Source organism: Parasteatoda tepidariorum, chromosome 4, assembly GCF_043381705.1.
Source record: "Parasteatoda tepidariorum isolate YZ-2023 chromosome 4, CAS_Ptep_4.0, whole genome shotgun sequence".
NCBI classification, from domain to species: domain Eukaryota; kingdom Metazoa; phylum Arthropoda; class Arachnida; order Araneae; family Theridiidae; genus Parasteatoda; species Parasteatoda tepidariorum.
Window position 1 is genome coordinate 6,266,329 of NC_092207.1, and position 14,479 is coordinate 6,280,807.

The 14,479-nt window shown below is 32.6% G+C and overlaps 1 protein-coding gene across 1 annotated transcript in view; it reads right to left on the reverse strand.

Annotated features, from left to right (window-relative positions):
* Nucleotides 1-14,479, reverse strand: part of LOC107437330 (collagen alpha chain CG42342) — a gene marked incomplete in the record, with an annotated part of 82,765 nt that overhangs the window by 6,395 nt on the left and 61,891 nt on the right. Inside the window, 5 exon segments of the mRNA XM_043050262.2 lie at nucleotides 3,700-3,786; nucleotides 5,804-5,857; nucleotides 10,549-10,584; nucleotides 10,787-10,813; nucleotides 12,352-12,405. Coding sequence (XP_042906196.2) covers nucleotides 3,700-3,786; nucleotides 5,804-5,857; nucleotides 10,549-10,584; nucleotides 10,787-10,813; nucleotides 12,352-12,405 — 258 coding nt within the window.

Sequence of the window (14,479 nt, forward strand, 5' to 3'; positions counted from 1 at the left end):
TTGCCATCAGGGGTGTACATGTAGATTTATTAAATACACCTTGTGCGCCACCTAGGAACCAAATCTAGAACCCGACACTCGAAATTTTTGCTCTGTTACAATCGTACCCTGTTACAATTGATCTCACTCCCCCCTACTAATAATCAAATTGCAAGTGAACGAATAACGATTCCATCAAAACATTTTGATGGTTTATGCTGGTTTCAGTGCGGTTTATGCTGGTTTCAGTGCGGTTTATGCTGGTTTCAGTGCGGTTTATGCTGGTTTCAGTGCGGTTAATGCTGGTTTCAGTGCGGTTAATGCTGGTTTCAGTGCGGTTTATGCTGGTTTCAGTGTGGTTTATGCTTGTTTCAGTGAGATTCATGACGATCCAACATCATTTAATGGTCACCAACATCCAAAATTTTCCATTATGCGTTCATGGTTTTTGATATGTCAACAAACTTTCATCATTCTATGATGGAAAATCCTACTGTAATACTATGATGGTTAACAATCAAGAGAAGTTTGATTTTCATGGACCAACTATCCAGGATGATCCGTGATAGTTCCAACAATACATCTCCATGATCTATCAAAACGATTTTTTTTTTAATGTTGGCACATCAAAAATCAGTCCGAATTCCTACTTTTGGGTGGAGGGGGATTTATTTATGTTTGTTGCCATCAAAAATATAATGGTTCATGATGGATTTATAGAGGATTACCATCAAGATGCTTGTTTATCAATGAAAAACCATAAAAAATTTTGGCTTGGTTTTAACGCGGACATTTCTGCTGCATCACCTATGCAAACTTAAAATTTTTTTTTATTTAAATCTGAATAATAACGTCGAAAACAGTGAAAAATTAAAAATGATGTTAATAAAAGGAAAAAAACAATTGAAAATAACTAAATTATAGATATGAGAGATGTTTGTTTATCAATGAAAAACCATAAAAAATTTTGGCTTGGTTTTAACGCGGACATTTCTGCTGCATCATTTATGCAAACTTAAAAAAAAATTAATTTAAATCTGAATAATAACGTCGAAAACAGTGAAAAATTAAAAATAATGTCAATAAAAGGAAAAAACAATTGAAAATAACTAAATTATAGATATAAGAGATGTTTGTTTATCAATGAAAAACCATAAAAAATTTTGACTTGGTTTTAACGCGGACATTTCTGCTGCATCACCTATGCAAACTTTAAAAAAAATTAATTTAAATCTGAATAATAACGTCGAAAACAGTAAAAAATTAAAAATAATGTTAATAAAAGGAAAAAAAAACAATTGAAAATAACTAAATTATACATATGAGAGAAAAGTAAGATACACATAATTAAATACAATGGAAAATTAATTTTGTGGCATTTTAGACATAAATGATAGTATTTGTTTTCTTTTATTTAGAAGTTTTCTTTTATCAGGTTGTGCAACCAAATTTATGCTAAAAAACATCGCTAGAAGTACAGAAAAGTCTCCCAATAGTTTCCTTTTCCAGAAAATAGTTGCTTGTTTAGTCTTTTCAGGAAAAAAAAAGTTGCTGCAGTTGCTTCAGGCCGAAAATGGTTGCAATAATCGCAAAAAGAGGCAAAGTAAGGCATACTTTATTTGAATACTTTGTTTCAATAACGGATTTTGAGTCTCTAAAGATGCGGAAGAGCTACTATCTGGCGAGTCAAAAAAACAGTCGAAAACTAATTATACTTTTTGCGTATTTCACCATTTCTCTATTTAAATTTATCAGGAACTTTCTGAACCTGATTCTTTTAAACAAAACTAATACCTCACAAAACGTTATTTGTTTAAAGTTTGTTTATTGCTTTTAAATATTTAGTCAGCCCACGACTCTGTGAATTGTATGGTGAACCTTTTTTACGCATGTTTTTAAACTACGTATGTTATTTTAAATAAGTAAAAAAAAAAGCAAATTTTTGACTGAATCGATCAAATAGCTCTAGAGAAATGAGCATGTAAACATTTTACTTCTTTTTAAGTTTTAATACTCAGAAACTATTCGAAAGATTTCATTTTTTTATTACTATTTTATCATTTAAAATGACAAAACTTAAAATAAGGTAAAATTTATGCATCTCAAAGTTCGAAATTGTTTGAACTATAATTTTATCAAATCATAATAATAAAAAAGAAACATTCCAAAATTCTAATCTTTGCTTCAAATTGTTTTCAGCTTTACAATCGCGTGCAAAATTGTATAGTTTCTTACTCAGTTCCAGATATATAGCGAAATACCCAAAATAAACGTGAAGAGGATTTCGGTAATTACCATATTTTGATTTACTCCCATATTCGAAGTCTATCTCCCATATTTTTGAAGGTCGAAAATGCATATTTATTTTGAGAAAATTGTTGATGGTCCCATCAAAAAATTCTGCTGGTTTCAGTCACGATGGTCAAACATCATTTGATGATCCAACCATCTAACATTTTCCCGTACGTGTTCATGGTTTTTGATATGCCAATAAACTTTCATCATTCCATGATGGAAAATGCTTCTTTAATGCTTTCAGATGGTTAACCATCCAGAGAAGTTTGATTCTCATGGACCTACAATTCATTATGATCCACTATGGTTTCCTGATACTACTTACAACTATAGGGGAGAGTGGGGTCAATTGTAACATTTTTTACTTAACTATTTTTAACTAACAAAAAATCCAATATATTATTAGTATTAATTGACAGACGAGTAAAGTAGACTATCCTCTACTAGAAAAAAAAATAAATACCTTATTTTAAATGTTATTATATTAGTTATTAACAATTTTTGACAGTCGTGCACTTGTTACAATTGTCCCCACTTACGGGGTCAATTGTAACAGTTCATAAATTCAACTAAAACATAGTTAATTATACATATTATCATAGTTGTGATATATTTTTTTATTGATCAAAATAGTAGTGATATTTTAGGAGTAAAAATAATAATGAGCAGAGACCTAAAGGGTTAAACTTTTAACTTTAAGGGGTTAAAAATTTTAATTTATGCTGTGAAAGGTGACAAATAAAATAATGCACATGCAACATAATATAAATGATATAGGAAACTATTGGTGGTTCTTAAAGAGTTAAGTAATGGTTTGTAAACATAAGATTATTTATTTTCAGCTGTTACAATCGTCCCTTTACTTATTGTTACAATTGTCCCCAAGACGCCATTTCAGCTTCATTTGTTAAAAACAATGCTAGTTAATTAGCAAAACTAATCTTTTTTTTATTGAAATGTTAATTAAGGTGTCCACTTACATATTCGGTTACTAATTTTTATTTGTTTAAACAAAATTACTTTGTTACAATATAATATTCTAATACCAAAAAAAGTACTTGCGTGGCGTGAAAATATCTTTTGTGATCTAACTCTTTCAAAAGTACATAAAAATGGTTGCCATCAGGGGTGTACATGTAGATTTATTAAATACACCTTGTGCGCCACCTAGGAACCAAATCTAGAACCCGACACTCGAAATTTTTGCTCTGTTATAATCGTACCCTGTTACAATTGACCCCACTCTCCCCTACATTTCCAGTATACAAACTATACAAACCATCATGATGGTTTAATGGGAAATTTCTAATAATTTAATCCCTGTCATTAAGTGTTTTTGAAATCATTTATTGGACTTTATTTACTTTGTCAATAAAGGTGGACGATCATTCTGTACTAATATAAAATAACTATTTAAAGACTTACTCCACCAGGTGGAGGTCTCCATCCACATCCGGGTAGCGGTAGACCATCGGGTCCCAGTGGACAAGGGGCATCCAGTCCTGGAACACCCTAAGAATTACAACTATCTTAGTACGTCATACAAAGCACCCATGAGTTTCTTGAAAATGCACAGCACATGTTCCATAACTATCTAACGAATCACTTATGTGGGATTCAAAACTGGTTTGATTACCGGATGAAACTGATAAGAGACAATTTCATCAGGCAATCGAAAAAGCATTTAAAAGATTCGCACATATTTTGATAGTTTGTATTTTCTTCTAAATTACAATTTGTGACCCCTTACAATAAAAAAAACAACTTATTGAGGACAATGTATAAAAAGTCAATGACAGCTGGTAAACAATGTGTCTAAATTTTCATTGTTGTGTTTAAACTATTGTACCTGGAATAAAGCAATTTCGAATATCCTAAAACACTGCCCCAATGTACTGAATGCGACGCGTAATATAAGACAGTATTTTCAAACGATTTTATGTGTAATGTGAAGAAAATATTTCTCTTGTTCTACGAAACATTTTTATAAAAATGTCTTTGTTATCACTAATTACAGTTTATGAGGGCGGTATGCTTTAATATTTCTAAAATAGATTTGCTGGAACGAAATTAAAGAATATGTGAAGAAAAATGTGTCGTCTGTTAATAAATAAAAGCGCATACATTGAAACTTACTCAGTTTAAATTATCGTCAGAAGGCCTATTTGTTAACATATCCAATTATCTTCTATAATTTTTGGTTATAACTGACTTCAACTTAACCGAAAACTTATCACTTTTTCGTCGCATTCCTACAATATTTTTCTTGGTGATTAAAATTTTAAATTGTCAACATTAATTTAACTGTAAATTTAACTGCAATGCAAAGCAAAGTTCCAAAAATCGGTCGCTTATTTATTGCTGTTAACGTGACACGTGTATTGTTGCGTCTTTACAAGTTAATAAATCTTAAAGAAAGATGTTAATTTATGACAGAAACGAATGTATTTAAACACTTTCCTTTGAATGCTTCCAATTCAATTTTTGGTCGCCTCTCCCATCATTATCGAACATATTAAATCCATGAAGATAATTTTATTCTAAAATGCACGTCATCCTCTTACTCTTAGCTTTACAAATAGGAAGCCATTCTTTACGTTTTTATAGTAACATTTTAAATGAAATATTCTGAATAACGGGTGGCTTTTTTCAAAGGTTATTTCGGAGTTCTTTTTTACAGAATTTATCACATGTTTTGTTTCTCTGTTAAACAAATTTTTGTGCTCTGTAGGAATTAATAATGTAGGAAGCATCGTTCTTAAACACTCTGAATTGCATAATAATATTAGAGATAAATGAATACTTTGGGTCTAAAGGTTGGCATAATATTTCATTTGGTTAAAGATTTCAATGCATTTTTCATGCGGAAAGCCGAGATAGCTCAGGTGGTAGATCGTTCACCTTCCAATCAAGTGAACCGGGTTCGATTCCAGCGACGGTACGAATCCCTCACTCAGTTCGCACCGACCACAGTGCTGTCGTAAAAATATCGTCAGTGGTAGACGGATCATGGATTATAGTCCCCTTGCCGTCGACCTAACCGTGGGAGATTGTCGTAGTTCACCTCTCCATATAACGCAAATGCTGGTTAGTTCCATCAAAAAGTCCTCCACGAAGAAGAATTTCTTTCAATATTTGATCAATCCCTTGTCTTCTGGATTGGGTTCAAAATGACAAGACTACGGATTTGAACATTAGTAATCGTAAAACCAAAAATTTGGGTCGGCTGTTCAACGACGGTCATAAAATAAATAAAAAAAATTATCGAAAAGAAATATAATTTTACTTATGGTTATAAAATGCAATCCATTAATATTAAGCTTCCAGGTGAAATCTTTACAGGTATGAATAATTTTCCCAGCAAACGATGACTATTTATAAAAATAATATAGGTATACCATTATACTTAAAATTAAATACAAAAGTAGGATTTTAAAAAATTCTTTGGAGAAAAAAAAAATTTGATAATTTGTATCACAGCATCATTTTGTCGATATATAAAAATTGAAAGAAAGGAAAAAAAACTTACTTGGTCACCTTTTTCTCCTTTTTCACCTCTTTTTCCTCGCTTACCTCGCAGTCCCTATAAAATAATGCAACCATTAAAACAAATTAACAAGAAACCTGTTTTTTTTTTTAAAGTATCCCATGGACAATTCGGATTACTCATAAAATAAAAGAATTCATCTTTCTAAAAATATAACTGATAGTTTAACTCTTTTTTTTTTCTCCAAGCAAAGCTATATTAAAATATTTTTGCGATTGACATTGATTTATAAAAAGAAGTTCATTTACCTAAATTAATTCGGTTTTCAAGAACTTTTTTCGGTGGCAAGGCCAAATTTCTACCTACTGTATAGAATTGCTCTGCGTATAACCGAATTTTTATGTACCGTCATTCGGGGCTACTTTGTGCAGGATTTCGCAGTTTTTGAACTTTGACATGTAAAAAAACTATGTTAATTCAAACTTTAGTAAAATTTATCGATATTATATTCATAACTGGACTCAGACGAATGAATTTGATCAATATTGGCATTATTTATATGTGATATTTACGAATAATAAGTCAAAACATACCTTGCACAAAGTAGCCCCCAAATGGGGCTACTTTGTGCAGCGATAGGAATTCAGTTTAATAATCATGTTTTCAGTAAAATATTGATATAAAATTGTTAAAAAAGTTAATTGTTGACATTTTTGAAGACAAAAACATCAAGATATGTAAAGATATTAGTTTGAATATAATTTTCAGCGTTAAAAAACCATTTTTTTTTTTGAAGAATTTTTTCTTAAAAAGAATGTTTATTTCAAAACATTTGAGTTTAAACAAAAGGAAACCATATACTTTTTTTAACATTGAAATGGATGATATTTCAAAAATAATAGTAATTACATATTCATTAACATTTATAATATTGATAAATTTGAACATAACATGCTTGAATGAACATGACAGAACTTGCTCTTCAGTTTCTGTCAAAATCACCTGATGTCCTATAAAATATATTTTTATGTGTTAAATCGTTTGATTAATTCATTAGAAAAATCTTTGTAGAAGAAAAATAATAGTTTACCAGGAAGTTTCACGTGTTTCTTGTGAATTTTATTAGAGATAGTATTTCTGTGGATTTTGTACTTCCGAGAAGCTTCTGCAATCGACATACCACCAGCAACTGCTTGCAAACATTGTTGCAGCTTTTCTAAAGTGTAATCACGGTAGTTTCTCGTTCCAGGTATTTTTTTATAACGTCTGACCATTTTTCTGTCGAAAAAAAAAACGAATGAAACTTTGCACAAAGTAGCCCCAAAGTGCATTTTTTTTCATTTTCCGTTTATTTGTTATTAATTTTCAAATTTTTTTAACGCTAACATGATATAATTGTTTATTAATATATAAATAAAAAATTTTGCACTTACGACAATTGTTTTATCAACGTCTTTGCATTTCACAGCTAAAGTTTCCACGCACACTTTTCGACATCCGACGTCCTCGGAAAGTTGTTGACATTGGATGAACGAAACACACTCTGAGATTGTTTTAAAATTCGAAAAAATGTTTGTAGTAATAGAAGAGACTTCTATCTTCAAATTCCACACATTTTTAACGTGAAATAAACATAGTACTGAATAGCAGCACTTGAAAAATGCCGAATTCGAATTTGCACAAAGTAGCCCCCGCCGCACAAAGTAGCCCCGAATGACGGTACTGTCTTTATAGCTACAAATAAACTAGATGAGAAATGATCAAATGAAGGAACGATAAAGCAAAAAACTGCTTCTTGATCCCACTCTAACCTTTACTGTTACCAGTGTTAGTGTAAAAACCTTCATGGGTGTTATTTTTAATATTCTCTGTAGATATCAGAATGAACCATAGGTGGGAGAATAACTTCCCATTAACATTTAAAATATAAATATACTTACCAAGGAAAGGGGAAAAAATGTATTTACCCTTAGGTGGACATACTCGTCAGTTTAGAATTAAAACATTATTTAACACTAAACATACCAATACTTAATCTATATCTATTTCTACCATAGCCAGTCAAATGACCGGACCTTATTTCTTGATTGAATGTATGAAATATGGATGCTAGAAAGGAAATAAACTATTATAATTAAACAAAATTGCATATTGCCAATTTTTATGTAACACCAAGAATAAGAATTTTTGCTCAACGCATTTTTTACATGAACAGGGCTTTTCCATTGTACATTTTCAGCAAACATATTTCTTCTAATTATTATTATGATTAATATTATTTCTTCTAAGAACGTGTGCTGTCTTGATTGTTTCGACACTTTTCTGGGTAAAAACTAACGGTTAGTTAGAAATGAAGTAAAGTTGTCAACATAAAATATAAGCTACTTACCAAAACATTTAGTTTTTGTCACTTTTTCTGATACAAAAATGCCAATCTAAAATTTTAGATACTTTTTTTTAAATTTCAATTCACAGTTATTCTGATTGAACTAACTATACAACAGTCTATGCAGAAATGTGCAACTCATCGAATGCAATACCTTGAACATGCATTACAATATACTTTCTGATTCAATAACCTCATAAAGCAATAAATTGTTCTCCCGGTCAAATGACCGGCTGTGGCAGAAATAGGTATACGACAAGTATTATTCGAAAAGAAAAAAATATTTAAAACAAAATAATAATAGAATATTAACTGTATATGATTGTTAGAAAAGGTCATGAAGTCAAATGTACAAAAACGATAAGATAAGCGCATTTGAAAAAAAAATTCAGTAGATTTTGCAACTCAATAAGAAGAAATAAATGCAAAACAATTCTAATCATTGTAGAGACTTAAAACAATTCAAATAGGGAACGGTTTTTATCTCTATTAAGATTTTTCTTTATTTTTAAAAACTTCAATATAAATTTTAAGATTTATAAATCTCAATATGTAATCTTTATCTCTCTCTCTCCTTTTCTACTTTTAATTAAAATCTACTCGAGCGCGAGCTCATAAAATAAAGATCTCGTGAGAGAAAGATACATTTTTTACAACAATGAATAATATTTAGAGCAAAAAAATCTCAAAAAGAGCCCAAAAATACACATTTGCAATAACTTTAGATATGCAATAACTTTTTGTTTCCCGTTAAAATTAAAATGCAGAATGATCAAATTCAAACTCCGTTGTTGTAATTCAGAGGGCAGTAAATCTACTTAGATGTTTTTTTTATTTACCAAAACAGTTTAATACTGGAGAACAATTTTTTGTTGTTGCTGTTTTCTGTTGCTGGAGATTATTTTAAGGGATCTTGGAGTTTTTAACGTGTCACTGATTTCAAATATGCAATCGGTTTCTCCATCCATGCAAATTTAATTATTTTTCGAAATGACATTTTTAACCTTTTTTTTTTTGGAGAAATATGCAAGTTTGAAAACGTTATTTGTAACAGAGGCTCACATAAATGCTGCAACAAACTTCTAAAGGAGTTAAGGCACATCATCAGGAATAAAATTGCGCAGAAACCAGTATCCCGAAATATCGTCATAGACCCATAGGAGTGCTTCCCCTATGCATAGTAGAGGGATATATTTTTAACCCGCGTTCATATGGAAGTTTTCAACCGCACTTGATCCCTCTGTTACCTTGGAAAACTGGATTTACACAAGGTAATAATATGTTACACTGCATAATTCAAAGTTAATAATTAATAAGACGTCGATAATTTTTATAGAAATTATTAACATTTGATGAATGATGTTAATTATTTAATTGGATATTGTTTTGTTGGTTTGCCACGGACCGGATTTGCACATTAAAAAAAATGAAATACACATAAAAAACTAAAAAACACATAAAAAAAATAAATATAGATAACTCAAAGAAAGATTTTTATGTAAATATATACTTTTAATACACAATTAACACAATGATTTTGCATAGAATGATTTTTTGTAAAATATTATATATGTATACTATCTGGCCAAAATTATCCGTACACTTAGAGTTATGAACTTAGAGCGTTGTGAGGCACTTATTAATATGATGTTGTTCCCCTTTTGCATCGATGACAGCCTGATGCACACGTCTGGGAAGACTACACACCAGTTTTTGAATAGGACTTCCATGAAGGAAGTGATTGCAGTGAGGGTTTGGCTGATGGCCACCTAATCTGTGCTCTAATTCGTCCCCAAAGGTGTTCTACGGGACTTAAATCGGGGCATTGGGAAGTTTTTGAACACCCATTTCGTCAAACCACGTCTACCAGGCCGGGATAGCCTGGTTGGTAGGGCACTGGGCCCATGTCCAAGAGGTCGTGGGTTCGATCCCAGCCGGCCGAAGACTCCCCGTGTAGTAAATGGTGACTAATGCACGGTAAATCTGTCGATTCGCAAAGACCTCCATGTTCCCTTCACAAATCAATACCTCTGGGGGTACTGATCCAGGAGTTTCCTTGTATTTTCGCTTGGATCAAAATGACAATGGATGACAATGAATTAGTAGTCGTAAACCCAAAATTGGGTCGGCTGATCAACGACGGATAAGAAAAAATTATTATTAAAAAAAAAAGAGCCACGTTTGTGCAAGCCTCGATATGTGAATGGAGCAGTTATCCTGCAGAAAAAGAAATGGACCTTCCCCAAAATATTGTAAATGAATCGGGAGTGCAGCATTGTCCAGATTCATCTCACCACAGGAAATAACGGATCCAACCACTAGAAACACCCCCACACCAATAAGCTTCCCCAACCATAACAACCGGACACTTTTGGCCAGATAGTGTATATGAGATGCTTACTTGCGGTCCGAGCTCGCCTTTTTCTCCTTTGGGTCCCTGAAATTGCAAAATAGAAAATAAAATACTTTAGATCAATGTCGTTTCAAGAGACAAGAATGAAAAATAACTATACTGGCTCTACTTCAAGATAGAGAGAGAGAGAGATGCCATGCATTTGCATAAAGATAGAGAGATAAGAAAGAATCATGCTTGTTTTCATGCACAGATTTTATAGTTCACCATCCTTTGATATAGTTACCGGCAATCCAGGAATTCCATCCGTACCCTGCAACAAACATTACACTGTTTTAAATATATTTCAGGGAAAATCTCTCCACTACTGAGCGTTCAAATAATTATCTTTTTTACGTAAAAAGTAACATTTTTTTAAAACACAGTTCTCAAGCTATTTATGGTGACAAGGTTGCTTNTTTTTTAAATGAATCAAATCTGACGTTTGCCAGTTCCACAATCAAGCTAATGAGGTTTCTGCACAAAAATCTGAAATGGGTTTTCCATTTAGGTAGATGTTTATAATTCCTTTTAACGCTTCTTGTTTAAGACCAGTACGTAATGTGTTTTTTCTTTCTTTTTGTTCATTGCTGAAAAGTCCCTTTCAACCGCTACAGTACGGGAGACAGAGAAAACATCAATTCTACCATGTATGTTGCTGTATTTCTAGATTAGAGGGTCATTTTAGAAGTGAGTCGCTAGACTCTTGTAAGGTAACAAAAATTGAAAATGTATCACCAACATTAACGAGAAAAGGGCCGTCAGCGCGGACGTCAGATTCGAGAAATTTGTTGTCCACGGGGAATTTTTGACCGCCGAGGACGGGCGGACGTGTGGTTTTTCGAGCCCTGGTTTACGGTGATGATATTTTTGAAAAATGATTCAGCATAGAATGGTGCATTGAGTAAAAAATAGCAAAACTTGAGAACAATCATAGGATGATGTGATAAATGTTAGACTTACAGCATCAAAACGGCTCTCAGACTTTCCAACTTTTATATGTGTGCTCATCACGTTTGCTTTTACATTACTTTACTACCAGCACAATAAGGATTTTTACCACAAAAAGAATCAGGCACAAGTGTTACATATTTCTTTTTTTAAGGTTTTACCATTTTTATTGGTATTTTTTTATGTTCATCTGATAAGATGATATTCATCATTTTATGGTTCCACTATAGACTGATCGCTACGACCCACGGTTCCCAATAGATCGCCGAAGTTAAGCATCACTGGCATCGGTGAGTGAGTGGGTAGTTCACCTGCGAAGAGACCGAAAGTGAGAAGAGTATCGGTGCTCGTAAAGTGTTCCACTTTGCACGTAGGTCATCGTATTATCAAAATGGGAGAACCATCCCAGCTGCAGAGGATCAAAAGTGTGAGGACATGACTTCAGACTGGCTCATGGGATAGAGCGTTCGCCTTCCAATGAGATGAACCGGGTTCAAATTCCAGCGATGGCTGGTCGATACGAATTCCGCATCCAGCTTGCACCGACCACAGTGCTGACGCAATATATCCTCAATGGTCATGGCGAAGAGTCTCCTTCCCGTCAGACTAACCGTGGGAGGATTTAGTGGTTTTTCTCCATGTAACGTATATGCGGGCTAGTTCCATTAAAAAAAAGTACTCCACGAAGGTAAGTTTCTCCTAATACTTGATCCAGGAGTCTTCTGGATTGGGTTCAAAATGACAAGGTTACAGAGTTAAATATTAGTAGTCGTAAACCCTCAATTGCGTCGGTTGTTCAACGACGGATATCTATACTACTGATCCTTTTGGAGCTGAATGGAACATAATAAAAATCCTTACCGATAATCCTGGTTCCCCTTTCTCTCCTTTTTTTCCAGAGTCACCCCTTTCACCCTGCAACATTAAGAAAAAAAGGATTAATACTAACACTACTTTCATTTACTACTACATTTTGTTTTACTTCTATGTACTTTTCAATTAAAAACCGAATTCTATAACTTGGGATAATGCCCTGAACTCACTTATTTATATCCGTTGTGTTACACAGTGTGCAAAGAAAGGAACACCGTGAATCATATTTGATGTAATGAGCGGATTTTTTACGCATTCATTCTTAATGGTTTGATCTGATCTTTAAACAAAATACAAATTTTTCACATCATTTTAAAGAATGTAATTTTAGTTGACAGAATAAAAAAGTTGAGTGCAATCGACCGAATAGTTCTTGAGAAATCAAATTTTAAATTTATGACTTTTTACTTAGCATACATAAAGTGAGCCCCTTGAACCACTAACATTGGATCTCAGTACGTAAAAATAGGATCATTAGATCAGCGATTCCAAATGGGAGCCCTTGGCCATCAATCATTAAAAAAAAGCCTCAAATTCATTTTCGTAATCGTCCTTTGAAGATCTTCTAGCGAATTTTCTTTATAGAATGAATACACTCAAAATCACTAAGATACAATTTTAACCGAGGAAACAAAGAAGAACAATATGTTAAGAAAACACGGAGAAAATTCCATTTTCTCCACATTTCAGGTCGCTTTCAACGAATAGTTTCACTCAAACTCCATTAAAAAAAAAACAATATTTATTGACTGTCGGTAATCCAGGTCGACATGCAAAGTCATCCAAGAATACAGTCAACGATACCTTGATTTTCAAGCGATTTTGACTTTCCGGTCTTTCAAGCTCCTGTCAACAGTTGAGGGCTGAGTTATTTCTGAGTCAAAAGAAGCACAGATTCAAGTTTTATCACTGATATCAAAAATAAACTGTCTTGCGCGAACCTCTTGATTGTCAAACCACTTAAACACGTTAATTCTTGGAACAACTCAAAAGTTCTCGGGACAACTTAAGATGAGGAACCTTAAATACTCTTTCAAAATTGCTTGGCAGGAACTAAAGGATACCGGATCAATAATGTTTCTAATAGATATCCTCTAGTTTGATTATGAATAGCAGTGAACCATCTGCCATATTCCTGACCACTTTCGACGGATTTTTGTACCATTTTGGTAACGTAATTTTTTTTTCTTAAACGATTTTTAAATGCTTTTTGCAGCATTTCAAATGCTGCAGAAATTTCATTAAAAAAATAATGCACGTTTTTAGTTCATTTGTAGAAAATACGCAAAAGGAAAAATCTTTTCCGTTAAAAAGTGATATACTTTTAGTAGATAACTACTTTCCTAATATTTATTGAAAATGTAAAATATTTATAATAAATAAATGAAGCATTCAGTTTTAATCACAGACAATTATTAAGGCGAAGGGAACGTTTTACTAAAACCCTTTTGAATGCTGGAAATGATGCTAAAAATGAAGGGCAGTGATTGTAAAACTGCATAGGGTTATGAATAGCTCTTGTATAAAAAAGGGTAAAAAGGGTAAATTTAAAATTTATATTTAAATTGTAAAGGATAGCCAAGAGAAGAAAATTTGCTCTTAGTTAAACAAGGTTTATGACACGGATGCTACCTCTTTTTGCACATTATAAATTTTACCTTCTGTATTCTTTCCGCACAATCGAAAAGAGAGATTAACAGATCGATATTATATAGTATGATACTCTGTTGAATATATTACAAACACTGCTTACTAAATATTACGGGCAACTTGGTACAAAAATTAAATCTATACTTAAACCTGCACACTATCATACACTTTCTTGACAAAAGTATCCGGACACCTGATTGTTATGGTGGAAGCATAATTGTGTGGGGGTGTTTCTCGTGTTTTGTCCTGCGTCCGTTAGTTCCTGTGATTGGACATTCTTTTCTCTTCCAGCAGGATAACTGCTCCATTCACGCATCGAGTCTAGTACAGACGTGGTTTGACGAAATGGGTGCTCAAAATCTTTTCAGAGCCCCAATCTACACTCTCTGGCCTAATTATCAGAAGCACTTTAAGATTCTATGAAAAATTATAATTATCATGTGATACTATACAGCTTTACTGTTTT